This window comes from Acipenser ruthenus, chromosome 3 (assembly GCF_902713425.1).
Source record: "Acipenser ruthenus chromosome 3, fAciRut3.2 maternal haplotype, whole genome shotgun sequence".
NCBI classification, from domain to species: Eukaryota; Metazoa; Chordata; class Actinopteri; order Acipenseriformes; family Acipenseridae; genus Acipenser; species Acipenser ruthenus.
In genome coordinates this window covers 46,852,486-46,879,005 of record NC_081191.1, presented here as the reverse complement: position 1 = coordinate 46,879,005, position 26,520 = coordinate 46,852,486, and the positions used below count along the sequence as shown (strand labels likewise).

The 26,520-nt window shown below is 39.2% G+C and overlaps 1 protein-coding gene across 1 annotated transcript in view; it reads left to right on the top strand.

The window, feature by feature from the left end:
• The window catches only part of LOC117394173 (calpain-7-like), a 71,231-nt gene that overhangs the window by 1,700 nt on the left and 43,011 nt on the right, over window positions 1–26,520 (top strand). The window contains exons 3-14 of the mRNA XM_059013006.1: window positions 5,821–5,978; window positions 8,028–8,095; window positions 8,582–8,782; window positions 10,497–10,583; window positions 10,784–10,910; window positions 11,442–11,527; window positions 12,733–12,826; window positions 15,175–15,321; window positions 15,826–15,932; window positions 16,674–16,794; window positions 17,163–17,307; window positions 20,071–20,170. Of these exons, the coding sequence (XP_058868989.1) occupies window positions 5,821–5,978; window positions 8,028–8,095; window positions 8,582–8,782; window positions 10,497–10,583; window positions 10,784–10,910; window positions 11,442–11,527; window positions 12,733–12,826; window positions 15,175–15,321; window positions 15,826–15,932; window positions 16,674–16,794; window positions 17,163–17,307; window positions 20,071–20,170 (1,441 nt within the window). The remainder of the gene's footprint in view (window positions 1–5,820; window positions 5,979–8,027; window positions 8,096–8,581; window positions 8,783–10,496; window positions 10,584–10,783; window positions 10,911–11,441; window positions 11,528–12,732; window positions 12,827–15,174; window positions 15,322–15,825; window positions 15,933–16,673; window positions 16,795–17,162; window positions 17,308–20,070; window positions 20,171–26,520) is intronic.

Genomic DNA, 26,520 nt, shown 5'->3' with positions numbered 1-26,520 from the left:
ATAGCAGGTTACACTGGAAGCTATGGTCACGTGTTCTCAGAGTGTGAGGAAGATCGCGCATATGTGCATTGTTGTTATCTTGCTCGTTAGGTTGTTAGTAGCTTATTGATCCCAGAATCTCATCAAGCAGCTTCTTGAAGGATCCCAGGGTGTCAGCTTCAACAACATTACTTGGGAATTGGTTCCAGACTCCCACAATTCTCTTTACAGTAGTTTCAAAGTGGATTGTGGGTAAATAAAATAAAGTGGGAGTACAAAACTAGAGTAAAAAAGAGGCAATTTCAAGACAAATGGAGTGAGGGTTATTTTTTCACAGAAGTTAAAGACAGAGCTGTTTGTCTAATATGCCAAGAAGCTGTTGCTGTAATGGAGTACAATGTGAAACAACATTATGAAACAAAACATGCATCATCATACTATATATAAATATACAGGCATCGCACGAAAAGAGAAAGCCAATTAACTAAACTAAAGAAGTTATGTGCCCACAAGATGTTCTTACAAGAGGTTCTCAAATTCAGGAAAATGTCAGCTGTGTCAGCTAAGGCATTGTAGAGTTAATTTGCAAGAGTGGTAAACCATTCGCCACTGGTGAATTTGTAAAACAATGTCTAACTTTGGTTGCTGAAAATGTATGCCTAGAAAAGAAAGATCTGTTCTCTAACATCAGCCTTTCAATAAACACAATAACATCGCATTGAAGACATGCCCCGGGGCATTTCTCAACAGGTCTGTAAAAAAGCTAAAGATTTTTCTGTGTATGCTGCATTCATCAGAGACCTGTTGCAGGAGTTCAAACATCATTTTTCAGATTTTCGTGACAGTGAAAATTATTTTTCATTATTTTCACACCCATTCTCTAGCAAAGCGGACAATGCGCCAAATGCAGCTAAATTGGTTTTAAATGAAAAATACAGCACCGTTCCTCTCCAAGACCTACAAATATGTAGATTTGGACAAGTACCCAGGAATAAGAAAGCACACTCAGAGGATGCTCTCTATTTTTGGAAGTACATACAGTGCTCCCTCGCTATAAGGCTCTCGATTATAACGCTTCTCGGATATAACGCTCCTACAGCATGTCCCCCAATTCCCAATACTAGTGATTCATGCAGTATTTCTACAGTAAATACAGTACTGGTGTTGTTCAAACTATAAACAACTTCTCAGTCTAACTTCCGTTTCTGTCTCTCCCTTTTGATACAATATCTGAACTGAATAAAAGCTGCTCTGGCACTTTATAACACAGACATCTTATTCAGCATTCGTTTTATAACTAAATAAATATTAGGCCTATTACGTGGTTATCTTTCCTAATGTATTTACTTTTTTGCTGCGAGAGGAGCTGCAGCTTTCTCTGGGAGACGAGACGCTTCCGCTTCGCTTCAGCCCGCTCAACCGAACCATTCCCATTCCCTCTTCCCCTCGCCTGACCCTCGCACTTGGTTTCTCACACTTGGTTTGCTTGTCTGTCGCTTCAAACTGAACTCCCGACTGCCATTTAGCCAGGCTATTTATAGTTTCAAAACTGCTAATTAAAATGATCCACGAGTGGGAATGTTACCTGTTTTTTTGTAAAAAATATAGTGTTGGTTACATGGTGCTTTATGCATGGTTAATTCACGGAAAGCTAAATTTTTGCTTCACTATATGTGCATTATAGAGAGGGAGTTATTTTATTTTGTATTTTACTTAGTCAGATGTGTGTTATGTGTCCCCTGGCGCCCCCACCCCCTCCCCCGTTAACGCTCTTCTGTTATGGTGCTCATATTGTGTGTCCCACAAGACCCGCGTTATAGCGAGGGAGCACTGTATATCTGTGAACAAACTTTTAGCTTGATGAAACTCAACAAGTTCTGACCCAGAGGAAACCTTAGCGATCCCCACTTGCAGGATGTGTTGTGGTTGTCAGTTAGCTGTGTCCAGATGTGGAGAAAATCATGAGATCTAATGAACTGTTTCATACGTCTCACTTATGGAGGATAATTTGTGTCAAAATTAAAAAATAAATAAATAAATAAAATTCGAAATAAATAATTAAATAAATAAATAAATAACGAAATAAATACATACAAATATAAATAAATAAATAAAAAACGAAATAAATACATAAATAAGTAAAAAATGAAATATATTTAATAATGTATTTATTTATTTACGTATTTATTTCGTTTTTTATTTATTTATTTCGTTTTTTATTGTGTTTTTTATTTCATTATTTATTTCGTCTTTTCATTTTGGCACAATCTTTTTGAGCTACCGTCAATCATGCTCGATGGGCGGGACAATAGTGAATCGGTGATCTACTAACTTTTCCTGGTAGTAGTGCGGAGCAGTGATGGGCAGTCCTCGACTCATTTGATTCAGTTCAGTTTGGTGAATCGATTCATTTCGTTCAATTGATTCACTGATTCAATGACACAAAACCAATCAATGTAGACCGCATTAAGTATTTACGTAAGTTTATTTGAACCGGAAAGAACGAGTCGTTCACGAACTGCACATCACAAAAGCTAGGGATAATCTATAATTGGTTGACTGGGTTCATAAACATTAAATATAGTTTGACAAAATAATAATAATATATATTTACAATCCTAGAGATAACATAACAGTTTGAACCATTAGCATTGTTTAGCCATCAGTATCAATCTAATTTAATTTCATCTTTAAAAAAAAAAAAAAAAGTCAATTTCATTTCTTACGTGTTTTTTTTTTATATACATTTGGAGTCACTCATTGTTTTTTTTACAACAACAAAAAAGAGAGGCTCGAACGAGTGGTATTTGTGGAACTAATCTGTGGTATTTATTCAGCACATAGCAAAACGCTGTTTGCCCAATTCCTCTTCTATCCAGTAAACCTTTAGGGATTAGTCATGTGATCAATCGCCCGTTGAAGCACACCCATAACCGCAACATGTACATTTTATATAAACAAAGTTTAAATGTGTATATGTTTAGTATTTACCACAGTAAAATAACATTTAGAAAATGTATATTTAATAATGTAAAATATAATTGACGTTTAAGAACGTCATCCGTTAGAATGTGCAATATCCTCCTAAAAGGTCGTTGTATCGTAGCTGATACTACGTTTCACCTTGTGGTCTAAGGTGAATCGCCGTCATTATTAAATTATAAAATATTTAACTGTAGTTGTAAATCGTCATGTAATCTTTGTAATCACAATATGTAATCACAAGTTATATAATTAAGCCTTGGGTACAATAACGTTACAATACCAGTAGATGTTTGTATGTATTTATTTTGGAAATTAGGTGTATATCTCTATTATTATTATTATTATTATTATTATTATTATTAAGTAATTTGGCTGACTTTACTCAAGATGACTTAGAAGTATTAATCATAATTTGTGCAAAATAGTTAACTATAGATAGGATTAATTTTGTATGTGTATAAAAAAATAACAAACACACATAGGCTACAACTAGTAGTGGTTCATTTTATTATTTATTTGTTTGGCAGACTTACACAAGGTTACGTACATAGTAAACTAAGAAGAACTGTAAGAAATTATGGTTTCTGACAGCGTGAAGCAGCACTCTAGAAAGTGCACACCGTCTGGATCATAGATATATAGCTATGGTCTGGAGGATGTAACTGACGCCATTTTGGCTTACACAGAGTTCTTATCATGCACTAAGTAAGCGGGAATTTGGATCCAACATGGCACATACGTCTTCAGTTTCATAACACTCAACGAGTTGAGAGACAACCCGGTTTCCTTGTTACAACGAACAAATCAGCCAGACTCGAGAGGTAAAGAATCACTTCATGAGGTTTGATAGGCTGGTAACTCGACTCCTGTGCGCCACGCAGCTTGTTCATAGGGTGAATCAAAAGAACCAATTCAATGGGGACTCTGATCCGATTCCCATCGTTCACCTAGTGAGTCATTCAAAAAGAACGATTTGTTCGCGAAGTGCGAAGTGCGGAGAGGGCTCCCTGGGTAAAAATATATTGGGACGTCCAGATTTTCCCGTCCCAGTTTGGCCTACCGCTGCGGACTCTTCTGCTATACCGTCGTCACTGGTACTGCGTAGAATTTGATGGGCGAATTATCTGCAAGTTGGTTCTGGCACCTTCATCAATATGTTCATCAGTACATGCCAATATCTGCCCTATTCTTTCCAACAGCCAATCTACTCGACACAAAATAAAGTCGTCATTTACCGACCCACATTCAACTTGAATTAAAAGCTCCCTAATCTTTTCTAGGATAAGACTCCTATAAGTCATATTGTACACATTTGTAACGTATGGAATATTCACAGCATTGAAACTGTACAACAACGACGTTGTAGCCCTGACTGCACACCTCTCCGCACTACTACCAGGCAAAGTTAGTAGATCACCGATTCACTTATTGTCCCGCCCATCGAGCATGATTGACGGTAGCTCGAAAAGATTGTGCCAAAATTAAGAGATGAAATAAATAGAGAAAAAAAACGAAATAAAAAAGCGAAAATAAAAAACGAAATAAAAAACGAAATAAATAAATAAATAAATATATAAGTAAGTAAATAAATAAATAAAAAACAAAATAAATACGTAAATAAATAACAAAATAAATAAATAGATAAATTATTAAATATATTTCAGTTTCTACTTATTTATGTATTTATTTCGTTTTATATTTATTTATGTATTTATATTTGTATGTATTTATTTCGTTTTTTATTTATTTATTTATTTAGTTATTTATTTAATTATTTATTTCGAATTTTATTTTTTTTTTTTTTAATTTTGGCACAAATTATCCTCCATACTCACTTACCGGTATCTATCACTATTAAAATGAAAAAAAATATTTACAATGCTGATAAACTGTTTATGCTTCAGTGCTTTTAAAAATATATTAAAAAACTATGAAACTATAGTTTTCATGATAAAATAAAAACCTCATAAGAAATTATATAATTGCATATAAGATGCCTTAAGTTGTTATCTTTATTATTTAAATATCTTGCAGAATTTATACTGAAGCAAAAGCTTAATAGAGTAAATATATAGTGTTTCACCTGCAAATGATAGTAGTAGTAATTAAATTTTAAACCTAGTGCATTAAAATTGGTATGATAAGTTGGTGAAGTGCTCTAGCATATAGAAGATGCAGGACAGGTTAACTAAATGGCATGTTGTATTGACTTCAGTTTTACCGTGTAGAATACTGCGCCATACTTCTCCATTTTTATAGCTAGCCATGGCTACCACTGTACCAAATAAAAATACAAAGTATCTTCACAGTCAACTCTTGTTAAATATATGTGAATCCTTAACCAGTCATTGTTGGATCAATGGTTTTGGTTCTTGGTTCTTGGTTAGTGGTATTCAGTTTGAGAAGACTGATTTTCTTCAAACACAGTAGGAACAAAGTTCCTGTTTAATTCTGTAAAATGTTATCTAAATCTGATCATCGGTTCTATTCCTGTTGTGAGAACGTTGAACACAGAGAATTAGCTTGGTATTCTGAAACCTTGAACTGGAGGTCAAAAGTCAAAGGTGTCCCACAATCCTATACTTTAGTCTACCTGTGTGACAGTGACCTCCATATTACTTAATTTGTGAGTTATGGAGTGTGAAAGCATCATTTTAGTATCTGCTCCCCGCTTTCTGACAAGGAAGTTCTTATCATTAAAATGGACTTTTATGCCATTTACCGGTTCCACCCCACAGTTATAGTAAAGCTGATTGAGTGTTTAGTTATGGTTGATATTTTATTTTGAGCAACAAAATAAAATATTTTGAGCAACAAGAAAAGAAACCTGTGTTAATTTTTTTTTTGTTCATTTAGTTCAGGCACAGAGCATTGATCCCCTTAAGTCGAAGCATCAGCTTGATCTAGAGCGGGCTCACTTTCTGGTCACACAAGCCTTTGACGATGATGAGAAAGGCAACGTGGAAGAAGCTGTAGAACTGTACACGCAGGCTGTGGAACTGTGTATAGAAACGGTAGGTGAATACTCCACACAATATCAGCTGTTTGCACTGGCACAAAGGCATTTGGGGCTGGTGTAATGTGCTGAAATTGCTGTCCATTGTTGCATTTCTATACATTTCTTGCTGTGCCAGTTTTACTTGATTTTCTTCTTCCTTGTGTGACGTTGGCCTTCGTTGGAATCCATTGTTGTTGTGCTATAAATAAAATCTCGAAACTGATATACCTGTGCATTGAGTTTATAGACTATGTAATGATTGCTTTTGTACTGATTAAGATTTGAATACCTCAAAGACCGGTAAGGTGGTAGGTTGCCCCCCATTTTGACAGACGATTACAGATCAAGCTTTGTGATTTGTTTGTTACATATTATTTTGAAACTACAAATATTTGAATTGCAAAGACATCAACGGCTACCATACAGTACGTCAATCCTCTGCTACAGATAGACATAGGGTGTAGATTTTAATTTAACATTGAGTTTTGTACTTTATTTAGTTGTTTATTATCTGCAGCATCATGAAGAGCTGAGCAGTATCCTAAATCATGCCCTCAGTCTGCCTTTTGTATTTGTATCCCAAAAACGAAGTACTGTCGGTCATGGAGTTCATTGAGAAATAGTTGACCTTTGAATACCAGACAGGTAGTTTGATTCCTATTGCTTTTGGCGTAAACCTGGGAAAAGAAACAAGGTGTCTTTCAGCTGTCATCTTTGACGCAGCACAGTGCAGATGTGGTGATGATATTGTGTGTGTGTAAGGTAAAGCGTCAGATTCCAGAATACATGATTTTTACTTTAACTCGTGGTTAGTGTTCCACGTTTTCGGTTTTTATCTTTTAAAAAAAAAAATTGGTACAAAATAGTTTTTAATTGAAACAGTGGAATATGATGAGTAGCAGTTCTGTTTTTTGATTAATAATGTCCCTGGCATGTATGAAGCAGAATCTGTGCAAGTCGATGCCACATTTTCCCAAGTTAGCTGGTACTTTGCAAACGTTTGGGCAATTGCTGTGCTGACGGAAATAGTATCTACAGAAGGTATGAACATGACATCAGCACAAAACAAGCCAGGTTTATTCGCCCTGAAATCATAAAAAAAAATAAAAAATTGACAACTAAAGCATCACCATTTTCTGTCAAATATTTACGATTAAGTTTGTCGGTGTTAGGCAGTGTTTTACTACAGATGGTACTGTCGCACGAAGTCACCAATGCATACCTCTCTGCAATAAACAGTGGCTGTCCAGCAAAGCACAGCACTCTGACAAACTCATTAACACAGTCATTCTGCACTTTCTTTTTATTAAAGTGTGTGTAAAAGCAGGATAAACGGATTGCTTGTCTCTCAGTTCACTTTCTTGTTTTAGTTTAATGTGTCGCTTATTTTTCAGTATGTTCTTTTATTGTCAGCACGAAATGTACCTCAATCCAGCAGTATTTGCAACGCGGTGCATCCTCTGCCCCAAATGACCCACTTCTGCTATTTTTGCTTTTTGCATTCTTCGAAACATTTGTTTTCTTTTGAGTATTTATAAACTGATTTATGTTTTCTCTCCATTCCTCATCCATTCCTCATATATTTTTGTGTAAGTATTTCAGTTTAGTTTTTGATCAAGCTAGTAGTTCGCCCAGCAATTGCCACAATAATCAGACTTTGATTGGCCAACATAATCAGGTGATAATGTGTTTGTGAAGTGACAGAGAAGCACGTTTGAATGGTATTTGATCATCTGATGTCTAAACGTCTGCTGTATCCTACGATATAGAGTGTAGAGCTGCTTATTACAATGTTGGAGTCAAAATAAAACAGCATTTTAATCAAAATATTGTATATTTCCTAGAAAATACTACCGTGAAAATATTGAATAATAGACACAAATCATGTATAACTAAGCAAAAACTGGCGTTCAGTAAAAAAAAACAAAAAAACACTCCTCATGATGTACAATTCTTGCATTTCAATACAGTGCATGTACAAAGTAAATACATGAAGGAATGCATTACATTCTCCTTCCCTTTTAAGATTAAAGAGCAATTGTCATCCCATCTTGTTTTCTTTCAGGCTAATGAGACTTCTGACCAAACCCTCCAACTCAAACTGAAACAACTAGCTCGGCAGGCCCTTGACAGGTGTGTTACACTAAGAGCTTGGATGTCAGCTGTGCACCGGTTTTATAATGTTCAAGGAGGAGTGACATGAATTTTGTCATGTTTGTGGGTATTTGCACTTATAAAAGATTACTGCAATGTGTAGTAAAGCCCAGTTAATGCATAGTAGAAACACAAATTACTGTCCATTTTAACGTAGTAAAAAAAGTCTGGGGTCTACAAAAGTTGCCCATTGGGTCCTCAAGAAATTCTGGAACTACTCTTTTGTAAAACAACATCCATATTTAACAGGCCTTGTAATATGATGCATAGACATATGCTGGATATAAAACATCTACTTAGTTGTAATTTGGGGGATATTCTTTGACTTTATTGTACACAAAGTGGTTGTTGGGTGTTATGGTGAGAAACAGGCCTTATGACCATATTATACTTACATATTTACATTGTTCTGACTCTAGAATCCAAACTAATAACTGATGCTCCATTTATTATCTTTTTTCACAGAGCAGAGGGTCTTAAAGACACCCTGTCTAAGCCAGCTCCCAAGGACAGACCTGCATCGGCCAAGCCCGGTAACCCAGTGAGAAGCTTCAAGCCCCTGGGACCTGACTTCAGCCTGCAAGATAAACCCCAGCCAGTCCGACCGGTGCAGTCCTGCGAGCCACAAGGGCAGAAGTACACAAACGAGGAGATTGAAGTCTTGAGGTGACACTGGATAGCATTCTGAACAGTGCTTTTACTAAAAAAACTGAAAGAAAATAAACTCTCTTCTTAGTTCAGCAGCTTGCATTATTTCTCTATAACACACCCCTGCATTAGAAAAATAATATTGGCTAGAGATAGTTGATCATCACGTAAACTTACACTGGTTAACCCCATTTGCCCCAGTAACAGTTTAACACAATATACGCGCAGCTAATGTGGTACTGTAGCTTTAATTAGAAGACCGACCATGGGTTACTTACTCTCCTGAGCTTTTTACTCGTCAGTCTAGTCTGACTTTTGAAACGCTGTGAATGTAGAAGTCTTTTGGCTACTTTCATGCGATTTGATTGGCTGTTGTAATGGTGAAATTTGCATATCCCTATTACCTATATACAGCTCTGGAAAAAATTAAGAGACCACTGCAAAATTATCAGTTTCTCTGGTTTTACTATTTATAGGTATGCGTTTGGGTAAAATGAACATTTTTGTTTTATTCTATAAACTACTGACAACATTTCTCCCAAATTCCAAATAAAAATATTGTCATTTAGAGCATTTATTTGCAGAAAATGACAACTGGTCAAAATAACAAAAAAGATGCAGTGTTGTCAGACCTCGAATAATGCAAAGAAAATAAGTTCATATTCATTTTTAAACAACACAATACTAATGTTTTAACTTAGGAAGAGTTCAGAAATCAATATTTGGTGGAATAACCCTGATTTTCAAGCACAGCTTTCATGCGTCTTGGCATGCTCTCCACCAGTCTTTCACATTGATGTTGGGTGACTTTATGCCACTCCTGGCGCAAAAATTCAAGCAGCTCGGCTTTGTTTGATGGCTTGTGACCATCCATCTTCCTCTTGATCACATTCCAGAGGTTTTCAATGGGGTTCAGGTCTGGAGATTGGGCTGGCCATGACAGGGTCTTGATCTGGTGGTCCTCCATCCACACCTTGGTTGACCTGGCTGTGTGGCATGGAGCATTGTCCTGCTGGAAAAACCAATCCTCAGAGTTGGGGAACATTGTCAGAGCAGAAGGAAGCAAGTTTTCTTCCAGGACAACCTTGTACTTGGCTTGATTCATGCGTCCTTCACAAAGACAAAGCTGCCCGATTCCAGCCTTGCTGAAGCACCCCCAGATGAGTCCAATTTTTAGCTTTGCCCAACACCTGGTCGTCTAATGGTTAGACGGAGACCTGGAGAGGCCTACAAGCCACAGTGTCTCGCACCCACTGTGAAATGTGGTGAAGGATCGGTGATGATCTGGGGGTGCTTCAACAAGGCTGGAATCGGGCAGCTTTGGCATGAATGATTGCAGCATTTTCTACAGCAGTACGCCGCATTTTACACAAACAAAATGAAACTAGAAGGTAAGAAACATAGACTATATAAAATAATAATATAGGTCAGAATACATTACCACACAAAAATGTCTCTCGTTAGTTTTGAGCTAGCAATGGACTCTTGGCTATGCCACTCATGTATTACGGCTCAAAACCAACTTGAGATATTATTGTGTGGAAATATATTATGACCCATGTACCTTGTCTATTGTACTACGCATAAGAGGGAGAGATTTTCTGTGAAGGCACTAAAACACTTCTATATTTAGATCTGATAGGTATGTAACACTGGCATTGTGAACTATTGTCTTCATTCTATCATTACAGTTGAATTAAATGCATTTCTGCTTTTTCTGTTTGTTCCACAGGAAGACCTCTAGGATTAATGGTATAGAATATGTCCCATTCATGAGTGTTGACCTAAAGGAACGGTTTGCCTTCCCAATGCCGTTTTCGTAAGTTCAGAGGACTTTATTTATTAGAGCTGTACTCCTCTATAAGATAATGTTTCTGCTGAAAAATATTAGGCTAGAACTAGAAAAATAGCCTGTTTGTATTAGTGACTGCAAGTTGATATAAATTCAAGTGAAATATCCTACAATATGTAAAGTTTAAGTAACATATATGATGTGTACGCATGTCTTTTGTTTTAAAGAGACAAATTTGGAAAGCTCGCCCTGTCACCCAAACAGAAAGCCATATTCTCCAGATGGGTTCGACCAGATGAGATTTCCAACAACCCCACCATGATCTACACTGTGTCCAGCTTTAGCATCAAACAGGTGAGCTCCAAATCTGTCTCAAGATGACAGGATTTTAAAAATGTTATTATGAACAGGAAACCTTTTCAACATACGTATTTTCAACCTTCATATTCTACTTAAGGTGATATGTTTAGGAATCTGGTGCTTTGATTGACTTAGAGGGACTTCATGATTTATATGACCCTACCCAGTTTTCAGACTGGGTGCAAACAGTTTCAGGGAGATGATTCATGGACTATACAGTTCAGTAATTGTTTTTTCCAGTCCTTTTTGGTAATGCAGTAACTGAGCTGACTAACATTAGGGTGTAGCTTTTTAGAAAGAAAACATGAATCAATTGAATTCCAGAGATATCAAGGCAAAGGCAGAGCTGCAGCATTTCTTGTCTAACAAGTTTTCTGTTTGGTGCATTTTAAGTAAAATAATTCATTGTTTCCAGCTTATGTATCACATCCAAACAGCACATATTCCTCTGTGTGTGTGTGTCATATATATATATATATGTGTGTGTGTATTTACTGTACTTAATGTATTTACTTTTTTTAATAGACTGTGGTATCAGACTGTTCTTTTGTAGCATCTCTGGCAATAAGTGCAGCGTACGAGAGGCGCTACAACAAGAAGTTAATCACAAGGTACATTTCTTAATCATTATCCGCCATGCAAATGTCTTTCAGGCATGTTTTATGGGGAACTGGTACAAATCCAAGAAACATGCCGCCATAGTCACAAAATACAACAACATATTAAAACAGCCCATAGTGCCGTATTTATTGTGATGTTAACTGGTTTTGCAGCACTGCTTTCTCACAACCAACCTTAACAGTATGGTTAAAACAATTAGGGTTTTGGCTCTTTAAGGCACTTGCCTGCGCTGTCTTCATTAGAATAAAATAACCATTATTCAGAAATATTTTGTGGCATGGTACTTTTTACAAAGTGGTTAATTGTCTGACTACGTTAATCCTTTCTAACATAAGCAAAAAGTTATGAAGGGCAGTTCATATTATATTCATATAGCAAATGTAACAAACTCCTGCCCCAGTCATACCAAGCAAAGTTTACATACTGTACATTGCTTTTTTTCTTTAAATGTAGTCAGGGGTGAACAAGTTCAGTGTTTCATTCCCTTTTTTAAAGATAAAATCTTTGGCGCAAAATTTATCAAGGAACACGAGTGGTATAAATCCGGATATGTTATCCTGGTACATATATGCAATCTTAAATTACAATGCTACGGTCAGTAAAATCACATTTTGATCCAATTGCACTACTATTATCATTGGTTGTAGTAGTAATTGCTCATGTTTCCTGAAGCACTGTGTTGTGTATTAAACACATTTGCACAAAAAAAATGATACTAGTCTTGATGTTATATTGAGCTGCAATGGTAGTCATAATGGCACACTATGCAGACCTACATAATAGTGATACATGGAGAGGAGACTGTTTTCCTCTTTTACAAGGCAGAATTGATCACAGTTTACATTCAGAATTTTCAAATCTCTTTAAAACCCTCTGAAATTCATAATGAATAATTAAAGTTTATTGGATTAATCTCTAGTCCTAATACCTGTATAATTTAATAAACAAATAATCAATGTGGCCCTGTTCCATTTTAAAACAGGTTATTTTTTTTTCCATTCTGGCAAACCGGTATTAATACCAGCTGTTCATTGGGACAACTCTAAATAATACCTAGAAAACCTTTGTGTTTATAAACCAAATTGGTTCAGTTAGACTGAATATTTGGATCCCTGGGTGCAATATGCATAATTTAATCAACAGAGTTCTTTTCCTCCAGTTGCTTATGGTTTTGTTTTGTTTTTGTGCTTTGTAGCATTATCTACCCTCAGAACAAAAATGGACAGCCTGAGTATAACCCATGTGGGAAGTACATGGTCAAGCTTCATATAAACGGGGTTCCCAGAAAGGTACTTGTAAAGAGATTTTAGAGGTTTTAGCAATAATGGACATCATATTTGTCAAGTCTTATCCCTGATAGATATTTTGGTCCTAAAGGTTTCTAAAGGGTTATACTTAAATTTACATTATTAGAAATCTACACTACTAGTAGTCTGGTTGTGCGCAGAGTCAAATTTTTCAGAGGTGCGGTCAAATTCAGATTTTATCAGACCCTTAAGCCATTATACAGGTCATAAAGCAGCACTATCTTTTTGGAGTTAAAAGTAAGATGATTGTTAACTTATAAACTCAAAATATCTGTGCAGGGCTCAAAATAACGCCGGCCAATGCATCAATTGTCGTAATGCCCATCAAAATCTATGTCTGTTCACGGCCATTATGGCTGCAGTGCCCTTTCAGCTACAGCAACTAGAGACGCCTGGACTGGATCGAAACAATAACATGATTATGTGATTTCCGTGGCTGACGCATCAGCAGGGGAAAAAAACAACAACAAACAAACAACGAACACGACCCTTTCAAACACATGGATTTCTACTGAGCGTAATAGCACCATCTCAGAGTCAAGAAAAAAAAAAAAAGTAGAAAGCCTTGCTCAATCTGCCAAAATTTATTGCAAAACTTGATTATTTTTGCAGGTCAGTAGTTCAGAAATGTTTATGATACTTACAAGGGGTTTTATTTTCAGGTAATTTTTTTTTTTTTACAGTAAATAACTTGAATGTGTTTAAACTGCTGTTATCCCTTTATTTCCTTATTTGTACCACAACAAAACCAAACAGGTTTTTAAGAAGCTGTTAGCCTTTGCTAAATTGATATTGCTCCTTAATTACCATGAGGCAACATGACAATACAATAGTCTTTTACAAAATTCCAACAGTAAAATTCATCTTAAATATTTTTATTTTCATTATGTGTGTTATATCGGAGGTCAGATAGAGAGCAAATATTAATTGACTTCTGCACACAGCGGTGCTCCACTTGTTACAACTTTCCAAAAAAAAGAAAAATGAAAACTTCTGCCTACCCACATTCTGTTTCCTGGCAGCCAGCTGGAAGTGTAGAAAAGCTCCTTGCACAAAAATATTATTAAACTGAGGTACGGAAGAATTTTCATTGAAAGAACACTGGGTACCTATATTTGCTAATTATTTGCAGATTTAGGCTTCGGAAAGTTGGTAGCTTTATCCATAAATGCAACAAAGCGACTCGGATTGTATATGTTACACGCGGGAACGAAGTTTCTGAGTTTGTTAAACTGAGAAGAATATATGCTATTACAATTGAACAAAAACAGTTCCATGAATGCCTGGCATCAGCGCAGGGAGCTATGTCCTTGCAGGCTGGACTGTACAGCACTGGCCAAAGTTTGTCATCACCCTATTTACTAATTTTGCTTCTTAAAGTCAGATGAAACCTACTGACTAATGTTATGTTAACCTATTGAATTACATCATACCACTTTGTAGTTTTCCATAGCACAATGAAAAACTGCCAAAAATTGAACATAAACATTGAAATACTGTACTACTAATAGCTACCAGTAGACTTTTCCAATATCATTTTGTAGTTTATTTGATTACATGATGTTAAATAATAGATCTAAATTATGTTCATATACTTTATTTTTTTATTTTTTTATTATGTCTCAACTGTGTTGTTTCTTTCTGTGGTCAATAATTAGCTTCATATATGAATCCTACACTTTTGTCTTGACTTAAGTTTAGTGGTCTCGGTGCCCTATACAAATGTATTGAACTGAACGCCATTTTGGCCTTGCCCTTTTTATTGCCATTTTAGAGCCCTGTCTGTGTAATATTTAGTTTGCTACAGGAGCTACTGAATACCAGAAGTTATTCAGTATAACTTTTGCTGAAAGTAGTAGCTAAAGCTTGCTTACTCTGTGCAAACAGGTTGCAAGGAGGCAGGAAGTTTGTGTCCTAAAGATGAAACTGCATTTGGGAATTAATAAATTAATACTTTCTACTAAAGTTTAGAAAGAATGAATCTATATTTTCGTAAAAAAAAATCATATTGTTTGGAACCTGCATTTTTCATTTTAGTTTGCCTAAACAATCCAGAACCTCTCAGATTAGATGACAGACGACACTGAGAAGGACTTCTAGTGCATTTGTCATTTGAAAAAAATAATAATATATATAATATATACCTTTTTTTTTAATCCTACTCGAAATGTACCATTATTCAGTGTTTTATAGTTATAGAAGAAGGATTAGATGGCTTGCTTTATAGACTGTATGTTACCCACGAAAAGGCAGTTACAATGGATTGCTATTTAATTAGTAAGGATGAACTGTACTCTTTAACCTGCTGATTGTATTCACTTTGATGCCAGGTTATAATTGATGACTATTTGCCAGTGGATCACAATGGGGAGCTGCTCTGTTCCTACTCCAGCAACAAGAATGAGCTGTGGGTGTCCCTGATTGAGAAAGCCTACATGAAGGTCATGGGGGGGTATGATTTCCCAGGTTCCAATTCGGTAAGTGACAAAAAGGAAAACATTGTTTATCACCAATCACCAAGGGTAAAAGGTTTCTTAGCAACTAACCTTAGTGCAAACCAGTTTAGATTCCATGAGCTGAAAGAAAGAAATTCTACAAATAATAACTGAATCTTTCAGTGAAAGTACATAATAAGCCCCACTTGAAGTTTCTGACAGGCTGTGATTGGAATAACAAGCTTTGGCTCAGCTAGGTTACTGTACATTATGCTCAGAGAGGTTTCATCTATAAAACTTCAGTTGCACATTATGCCCAACATTTAGGCTACTTCCATAATTTTAACTCAAGATTTAAACTCAGATGTACTTTTTTCTTTAGTATAATTTGAGAGGTATAAAAAAATTATTAGGTTGTTCCAAAGTTAGACTGATCACAGGCATCTTTGGGTGGGGGGGGGGGGGGGGGGGGGCAGATGTATTGTGAATCACTATTAAAATAAATAGCTAGGGAAACAGTTTTCCAATTCAGATGTCTTTTTACAGAATATTGATCTTCATGCTCTAACTGGTTGGATCCCTGAACGAATTGCCATGCATTCAGACAATCAAGCTTTCAGCAAAGATGACACTTTCCGAATGCTGTATCAAAGGTATGAGCGTAGACCTCTGGAAACTCAGATAGGTTTGAAAAAGAGACGTGTACTGCAAGAGGTCCTGGTGGTTGAGGAGTGCAGTAAGACCTGTATAAATTCACAGATTTGCGTTTAAAACAAGATGTACTCTTTAAATGTCTTTACAAATAAGCTACTCCAAGTAAGCAAAACACTAGAAAAAATTGCCATCGGGCAGGCTATCAAAGAAGACACATTTTGATTAATTATAGAATATGTGGAGGCTGTAGTTAGCAGCAGAGTACAGACTTGCCAACTACAGTACCCCCAGTAGCACCAATAAAGGGTACATTGACAGGAAGCAATTGACAAATGTCTTCAATTGGCATATAACGTAGACCTACAACAGATGCAGTTTCAGGGGAAACAAAGCACCTATTTATTTCCAGAATTAATTTGTAATGTAACTACAAAACAAAACAAACACATGGCAGTACAATATTAATAACCCAGGAAACCGAACAGTGTACGAAATGTATAGTGCGTCATTACTCTTACTGAGCAGTATTCTATACACCCTGTCACAGAAGCATACAGTCTCAGAACATGCAACTGCTTCTTACACACACACATAAACATTGCATACATTTGTACATATAGTACAGTACATATGTAAACACAAAAACATAAAAAAAACCTGTGATGTTACTCCCTATCTTTGACATACAAAAAGCAACCTCTATATTTACAATTATCAAATGAAGTATTCATTCCTCTTAGGTTTCATAAGGGACACGTCCTCATCACAACAGCGACGGGGGTGATGACAGAGGAGGAAGGCGAGCGGTGGGGCCTGGTGCCCACACATGCTTACGCTGTCCTGGACATTCGAGAATACAAGGTACTCTTCACATCTCCAAGAGGAATAATCTGACTGTATATCCTTTTGTGAAATATTGTACTTGCCGCATCTGGGCTTACACTGTTCAGTACTTAATATTGGTTTTGCTGCTGTAGAAAATTAAATATAGTTGCAGAGCAAAAAGAACTAGAAGGTGGAGTCACATTCTGTACTGCTAATAGTACAGTATCTACAGGGTCGCCGTAGCCAGTAAGTGTTATTGTCTCGAGGTTGGCTATGATACATTTTCATAGGGGCTACTTAGCTTGACAGGTATTTCACTTCATACACCAAAAATTAAGTAAAAGTAAATACTTGTACTGTGCAATCCTGTTCTGCTAAATCATGTTTTGTTTTTTTAACTCCAGGGGTTACGGTTTCTTCAGCTCAAAAATCCTTGGAGCCACTTGCGCTGGAAAGGACGCTTCAGTGAGCGCGACGAGAAGAGCTGGACGACAGAACTGCTCAAATACCTCAACTTTGACCCCAAAACCGCACAGAAATTTGACAACGGTAGGAAAGACACAAAATAACTATATATATGAATTGCTCCCTTGAGAAAGATATGTACAACATATCGAAACGTTGGCCAGCTGGCTCTTTGAGCTAAAATATATATACAGTGGCTCTCAAAAGTATTCACCCTCCTTGGACTTTTCCACATTTTATTGTGTTACAACATGGAATCAAAATGGATTTAATTAGGAGTTTTTGCCACTGATTAACACAAAAAAGTCCATAATGTCAAAGTGAAAAATAAAATCTACAAATTGTTCTAAATTAGTTACAAATACAAAACAGAAAATAATTGATTGCATAAGTATTCACCGCCAATATTTGATAGAGGCACCTTTGGCAGCAATTACAGCCATGAGTCTATTAGGATAAGTCTCTACCAGCTTTGCACATCTGGACCCTGCAATTTTTGCCTATTCTTCTTTGCAAAATTGCTCAAGCTCCGTCAAGTAGGATGGGGACCTTTGGTAAACAGCAATTTTCAACTCTTTCCACATATTCTCAATTGGATTGAGGTCCGGGCTTTGACTGGGCCACTCCAGGACATTGACCTTTTTGTTTTTAAGCCACTCCAGTGTGGCTTTGGCTGTATGTTTGGGGTCATTGTCCTGCTGGAAGATGAATCTTCTCCCAAGTCCCAGTTCTCTTGCACACTTCAGCAGGTTTTCCTCCAGGATTTCTCAGTATTTTGCTGCATCCATTTTGCCCTCTATCTTCACAAGCTTTCCAGGCCCTGACGCAGAGAAGCATCTTCATAGCATGATGCTGCCACCACCATGATTCACGGTAGGGATGGTGTTCTCAGTATGATGTGCGGTGTTAGGCTTGCGCCAAACATAGCGCTTAGCGTTGAGACCAAAAAGCTCTATTTTGGTCTTATCAGACCATAGATTCTTCTTCCACTTGGTCTCAGAGTCTCCCACATGCCTTCTGGCAAACTGAGATTTGCCACTTTTTCTTTTTGCCACTCTCCGATAAAGGCCAGTTTTGTGAAGCACCCGGGCTATTGTTGCCATATGCACAGTGTCTCCCAGCTCAGCCGTGGAAGACTGTAACTCCTTTAGAGTTGCCATAGGCCTCTTGGTGGCCTCCCTCACTAGTGCCCTTCTCGCCCGGATACTCAGTTTTAGACAGATTCACAGTTGTGCCATATTCTCTCCATTTCATAATAATGGACTTTACTGTGCTCCGGGGGATATTCATTGCCTTGGAAATGTTCTTATATCCTACCCCTGATCGGTGCTTTTGAAGAACCTTATTCCGGATTTGCTTTGAATGTTCCTTCGTCTTCATGATGTAGTTTTTGTTAGGAAATGTACTAACCAACTGTGGGACCTCCCAGAGATAGGTGTATTTAACCTGAAATCATGTGAAACACCTTAATTGCACACTGATGGACTCCATTCAACTAATTCTATGACTTCTAAAGACAATTGGTTGCACCAGAGCTTATTTAGGTGTGTCATAGCAAGGGGGTGAATACTTATGCAATCAATTATTTTCTGTTTTATATTTGTAATTAGTTTAGAACAATCTGTAGGTTTTATTTTTCACTTTGACATTATGGACTTTTTTTGTGTTGATCAGTGGCAAAAACTCCTAATTAAATCCATTTTGATTCCATGTTGTAACATATATATATATACTGGATTTTGCTGAGTCAATGCCCATGTTTGAACTATCGCCCCACCCCCACTTTTAACTGTCAATTTTTCACCGTTTTCTAATAACAAAAAAATAACCATGTGCAAATAATGCCTGAGATTTCAATCTTGCGCTTCAAGCGAGTAGAACAAGCTGTGCAGTACAGTAGTTGCTCTGTGCATTGATTGAATAAATTGTAAGCACTTTTCGTTTTGGAACCGACAATACAGACGGAGTCCGATTGATTACGCTTTCCTGTTTATCTTTTTTTTTCATTACAATAGACTTCGGCTTTAAAGGTTAATGTGTATTTTATGAACATTTAAAATGACATTACAGTGGACTTACGCAGCACCCTTTTTTCAGACAAACCCTTTACTTTGTATTTCACCATTTGACACTGGAACCACTGTGGTTATACCCATACTTAGAAACGCCATCTACAGTCATTATGATGGTTACATTTTAAACAACATCAATATGAAAATGAAAGACAAACTATCGGATACAACTTTATTCAAGCACATCATATCAAACATCTGCACAGCCGAAACGCCATATTTAAATGAACAATTAAACAACTTACCAGATATAAACCACTACTTCAAAAAATGAAAAACTAGTGTGTAAACAGATATATGTACATACAGAACTGTAAAAATGAAAGTTGTTTTTAATTTAAAATGAAAGTAACATGTTATATAATTAGACTTTATGGCAGTAACTTACATGCTCTTTATTTAGATTTTAAACTGCCTGCTTACTTTATGTTGATCTTTAAAATACATAAACTATAATAATACTATATTTGTGTATTGGTCACACTGGCATTATGAGTAATAATTGTGAAAAATACTACTGCATGCCAGGAGTAAAAATAAAATAAAGTAGTAATTGAGATTTGTGGTTATGAATAATAGAATGAGTAAAAACAGTGGGTATTATTTACGTTTAGTCCCTTTACAAGAGTGAAAGTGCAGCTTCTCTTATAGTTTCTCATGTTTCTTGTGTATTTTAATCTGAATAGCAGCTTTTAATGTAAAAGGTATATTCTCAAGATTGCTGAACAAAGACTTATGCCACTCACCTGCTGTAATCACCTTGTTTGTATACTAGGGGTGTTCTGGATTACCTGGGAAGACCTGTGTCAGTACTATGATGTTATATATCTCAGCTGGAGTCCTGCACTTTTTAAAGAATCATCGTGCATTCACAGGTTAGTATAGCTTTTACCTTATCGATGCAAATGAATTCACAAATTCAGTCATATCTCACCTCACATTCTTTACACACTAATAAAGAAAAAAAAAACACTTTAAATTTAACCCATGTTTGGGACAGTTATGGGTTCTGAACAAAGAAACAACAATGAAAAGTCAGCAGTCTCCGGTGTCTGTAGAGCACCAAGTTTGCATTAGGTTGTGCTCTTTCAGAGGAAAGGCCAGGGGCACAGGAACCAGTGGTGCTGGGGAATTGGTGCACCTGCCGCTGGTGCTGTCAGAAGCTGGTGCAATGGTAAACCCTGCTAGTTTTGTGAATCACATGAGCTGTGTGTACAGTGCACTGCACCTTTTTACATTGCTCTTGAACACACATGCTAATTGACCAATCAACACGGACTGTCACAACAGGAGCAGGATATTTTAAAATACATTTAGTTTAGTAGGTGGAACGCATTAGACTTGAGTGTATACAGTAGAACGGTTATTAAAAATGTCAAATTTTGTTGTAAATTCTTCAGTGGCACCACCTTTTAAAATCAGCTTGTCCCAAATGGTGCTAATTAAGGGTGCTGCTCCATGGAGCAATACTAAAAGTTCCTGTAAAGGAAATTCATGAAAAAATTCATCAACATGACACCGGAGCACAAGTTAAGTCAACCTTTGGAGCTTCTGACTGTCCTTGTCTACAGCGACTACTGTAAATAAAATACAACTGATCAACCTGTAAAGAAGACATTTCTAAATTGCAGTATTTAAGTGGATCATAACATTATACGCTACTTTTCGATTTGTTTTTTCCCTTTCAAGTATGAAATGTAACCATTACCGAATGGGATATATCTCTTATAGCTCTTAATTACCTGAGCATTTCTATCAAAGCTGCTCCCAAAGTTTAAGAGCCCCGTCTGCGTCAGGTGTTGTTTCCGCCCCCAGGAGATACAACAATCGCATAGAGATCAGCGCTATTTTTCTTTCAGCCTACCTGAGAAAGGAGTGATCAGAGATTTCGCAATAATTTCACTTCAATATTAAGCGTATAATTGTGTTTTAGCCTAGGTTCTGATTAAGTCTTACCACGGCCTTGTGTGCTGTGTGAAGCTGACAGCTCTCCCGCCCCTTCCCCGAGATTCAGTCATTTACTGTGGCTAGGTTTCACGTGCTCCCTTGCTGCTCAGTCCTTTGAGAGTTGATATTATTTCTTGCTACCACCTTATGTATATAGTCATTTGTGCACTACAATGCTCAATGTTGAAGAAGTGATGACCAATATAAGGTAATTGTATATAGTGAAGGTAGAGTCTCTACGGCAATACAAAAGTACAAAAATGTTTGAGGCAAACATTCAGTATTAATGGCGAAGCAAAAAAGTTTCTGTAGGGACATTCATAGTCGCACTGTCAACATTTTTCTTCTTCAAAAGGATTCAATGCGTCTCCTGCTGATTTTATAGTCATCAAAAATTATTTATTTGTTAAAAACATGGTGGTAAAACAAACACCACCTAACGTGTCTTCATCAGGTTCACATTAATTGTGAATCAGAGGGCGGCTTTACATTTATACCAATCAGTTTAACAGTTGGTTAGATATCTCATATGTGTCTCAATTAGGTCATTTGCTTCGGTCAATAAAACATTGAATAATATATGAAAGGTCTAAACATCATCAATCGGTAATTTTAATATTGACAAGTTAATTACACTGAACAATCAAATGCCAAGTCGTCTTTAATAATTTATGCAATATACACAGATTTTACAAGTATACCAATCAGTTAAGCAGACAATCAGTTCACTAATGTGTACTAGTTCATTTAGTTATTTCATAAATAATTAAATAACCCCTATATGAAGAGTATACTATTATTTTATTAGGTAGACTTGATATCAGCAAGTTCATTACCCCAAGCTTCAAAAGTTAACTGTCATTTGTATAGTTCATCAGTCATGTGTAGCCTACAACCATCAAAGCAAAAACAGAACACAGGCATTATCAACAGGCCACCAAATAAATGAACAATTCACATCATCAGTTATCATGCATATCAAAACTTAATTGCATAAAAAGTTAATTTTATGCATTGGTCAACTTCAATTAAGTAGCAGTTATACAGTACACTCCTATAAATAAATAAACATATCATCAACCATAACTACTTATTCTTTAATCCAGTTCAAGATCTTCAAAATGTTACATATTCATAATCCTCAATTAGTGATGACAGGGTATATCAATTATAGATAAGAACTGAGATCCAGGGTTTCATTTAATCCATGTGGTTCCATTGTTTTTAAGGTAAAAATCCAAAAAGACTCTTCTCAAAAGATGTTTTTCAATCGCTATATATTTTAAGCTTGATGCAGAGCCATGATTCAGTTTTTTATAATGTCGAGCTATGGCGTAATCTATGTTACGAATTGCAGCTTTATGTTCATCGATGCGTATTTTCAAATTCCTTTTTGTTTGTCCTATATGCGGAGTGTCCCGCCCCTATTTATTATTATTTGTATTTTTGTTTGCGGCGCGGATAAAAGCGCTGTGTCTTTTGTTATTGTTATTTATAATTTAAAACCCGTGAGGATGCGTGGCTGATCAGCTACTGATTATTTAACTAGCTGACAGTCACACATCCTTACCAAACGCGTGCAGACTGTGGCCGAGGGGTAATAAGATAATTAACAGCTAGTTAACCCCTCGGCCAGAGTATAAGAACCTGCAGCTGTCAGTGCTGTGGGGTTGGGTGTACAGAGAGGAGGTACGGGGAGATAGAGAGGAGACAGAATTTAAAATAACAATTGCTAAAACGTGCTGGATTAGCCAGCACGACACTTACTTGTCTGTCTGTCTGGTTTGTTTGGCCCTTGTGCCTTTTTGTTTAGTGTTTTGATATTGTTTAAATCTTTTGTTTTGTTTATTTGATTTATTGAATACGCTGACCGCCGTTGCGTTCAGCTTCACCCGCCCATCCATTGATTTGGTTCAGTTACTTCCTGGTCTGTGACGTCACCACACCTCACCACTGCAAGCCATCCTGCCACATATGGTGTCCTGCGTGGGACAAACAACGCCTCTAACAGCCGGACCAAGAAGGAAAAGGACGGTTTTTTTTGTTTTTTTCAAAAAGTATTTTTTTTTTTGTGTGCGAGTTTTGGGGGAAAAAAAATGGGGAAAAGTAGCCGGAGGAGAAAGCAGCAGCAGCAGCAACAACAGCAGCAGGAGGCGCAGCAACAGCAGCGCGGGGCTGGTCGCAAGTCCCGCTGGGTCCTTACCACGCTGGACGTCTGCCTCACCTGCCTGAAGGGTGAGGAGTGGTGCTTCGCGGTTGGTGAGGTCGGGCACGTGGCACCCGACCAACCCCCTCCATGGCAGGAGAGGAAGGAGCCTGAGCGTCCAGCAAGGGTGAGAGAGGACCCGCATCCTCCGAGGCAGAAGAATCCTGTCTCCTCTGAGGGGATCTGGGACTGGCTGGCGGAGCCTGAGAGGGATATCATGGTCGCCCTCCCTGCTGTGATCATCCTCCTGTGGGCGAGAGATGGGGAGCGCTGGGTGGCCTGGGAACAGAAACACCACCCAGCATCCCTCCCAGACATCGCAGCCATGGTGCTCAACTATCTGGCTGCAGATATGGGAGGGGCCCTGCTGCTGTTTCCAGCGCCAGAAGGAGAGGAGCCATCGCTGCCATCTCCAGTGCCAGAGGGCGAGGAGCCCTCACCACTGTTTCCAACGCCAGAGGGAGAGGAGCCATTGCTGCCGTCTCCAACGCCAGAGGGAGAGGAGCCATTGCTGCCGTCTCCAGCGCCAGAGGGAGAGGAGCCATTGCTGCCGTCTCCCAACGCCCGAGGGAGAGGAGCCATTGCTGCCATCTCCAGCGCCAGAGGGAGAGGAGCCATTGCTGCCGTCTCCAGCACCAGAAGGAGAGGAGCCATTGCTGCCGTCTCCAGCGCCAGAGGGAGAGGAGCCATTGCTGCCGTCTCCAACGCCAGAGGATGAGGAGCCCTCGCCACTGTCTCCAGCACCAGGAGCAGAGCAGCAGGAGCTGCCTCTGTCTCCACCACCACCAGGAGCAGAGCAGCAGGAGCTGCCTCTGTCTCCACCACCGCTAGGGGCAGAGCAGCAGGAGCTGCCTCTGCCTCCGCCACCTCCACCGCCAGGAGCAGAGCAGCAGGAGCTGCCTCTGCCTCTGCCACCTCCACCAGCAGAGGGTGAATACCTGCTGGTTCTGCCTCAACCGCTGTGGGAGGACAGCTTACCGCTCCCAGCTCCACCAGCAGAGGGTGAATGCCTGCTGGTTCTGCCTCAACTGCCGTCAGAGGACTGCTTGCCCCTCCCACCTCCACCAGCAGAGGGTGAATTCCTGCTGGTTCCGCCTCAACTGCCGTGGGAGGATTGCTTGCCCCTCCCACCTCCACCAATAGAGGGTGAATGCCTGCTGGTTCCGCCTCAGCCGCCGTGGGAGGACTGCTTGCCCCTCCCACCTCCACCAGCAGAGGGTGAATACCTGCTGGTTCCACATCCACCGTCATGGGAAGGACTGCTCCTGCCCTGCCTCGCACCGCCCAAGGATGCCTGCTTCATACCGCCTTAGGATGCCTGCTTCGCACCGCCCAAGGATGCCTGCTACGCACCGACCCAAGGATGCCTGCTTCGCATCGCCTGGGGCTGCCTGTTGCTCCGCATCGCCTGGGGCTGCCTGTTGCTCCGCATCACCTGGGGCTGCCTTTTGCTCCGCATCGCCTGGGGCTGCCTGTTGCTCCGCATCGCCTGGAGAGCCACCAGTTACAGGGTACGAGGGAGAAGTGGAGCTCCCGCTGTCGCCTCCATGGCCAGGGGCTCCCCTCCCGAGTTCGCCTCCCGAGGGTCCGCTGCTGCTGCCGTCGCCTCCCGAGGGTCCGCTGCTGCTGCTGTCGCCTCCCTAGGGTCCGCTGCTGCTGCGGTCGCCTCCCGAAGGTCCTGTTTTGCCTGGGGTCGCTACCAGTCCTGCCATGCGACAGGAAATACTGTGGCTGGAACCCCATGAAGGGGAGCTGCCGGCCACGAAGAATGGGGGGGAGGTCAGAAGACCAGCTCCCCCCGCAGCAATTTCGCTGCAGGAGAACGGGTGGCCGGAGCCCCACGGAGGGGAGCTGCCAGCCATGAAGAAGGGGGGGGGGGTGGAGGTCAGGAGACCAGCTCCCCCCGCAGCAATTTCGCTGCAGGAGAAAGGGTGGCTGGAGCCCCACGGAGGGGAGCTGCCGGCCATAAAGAAGGGGGGGCAGTTCTGGAGACCACCCCCAAAGTTTTTTTGGCCAGAGGAGCCGGCCTGTGCGCGGGCCATCAGAACGCTATGGCTGTTTGGGTGGGAGGAGGACATCCCACCGTGGCCGCCACCTTTGGCCTGTTGCTGCCCCTGTTCCTGGGCCGGGACTGCTAGCCGGGACTTTGTGGACTAAGGGGGGAGGTGGCCGAAAAGGCCATGGGGGGGGCATGTGTGGCGGAGTGTCCCGCCCCTATTTATTATTATTTTTATTTTTGTTTGCGGTGCGGATAAAAGCGCCGCGTCTTTTGTTATTGTTATTTATAATTTAAAACCCGTGAGGATGCGTGGCTGATCAGCTACTGATTATTTAACTAGCTGACAGTCACGCATCCTTACCCAAATGCGTGCAGACTGTGGCCGAGGGGTAATAAGATAATTAACAGCTAGTTAACCCCTTGGCCAGAGTATAAGAACCTGCAGCTGTCAGTGCTGCGGGGTTGGGTGTACAGAGAGGAGGTACAGGGAGATAGAGAGGAGACAGAATTTAAAATAACAATTGCTAAAACGTGCTGGATTAGCCAGCACGACACTTACTTGTTTGTCTGTCTGGTTTGTTTGGCCCTTGTGCCTTTTTGTTTAGTGTTTTGTTATTGTTTAAATCTTTTGTTTATTTGATTTATTAAATACGCTGACGTCGTTGCGTTCAGCTTCACCCGCCCATCCATTGTTTTGGTTCAGTTACTTCCTGGTCCGTGACGTCACCACACCTCACCACTGCAAGCCATCCTGCCACACCCGTCTAAAACAAAATCTCGGAGGGGAACCTGTTGAAGATCGAAGTTGAGGGTCACGTTTCAACACTTCCCAATGTTTCATTTGTAGCCTCTTTCTTTTCCCAATATTACAATGGGATATTGGGAAAATAAATATATTAATGACACTGCCTCTAGTCCATTTTTACAGAATGTTTTATTTTGGAAAACTTACGTAGATTATGTCCTTTTAATATGTATTGGTTCTGAAATTGATTTATTCAAGTTTAAAGATTACGTAAACCGTACGTATCCAACTTTTAAAGTTCGCTGTGGAGTACAGTCAAACTGAGATA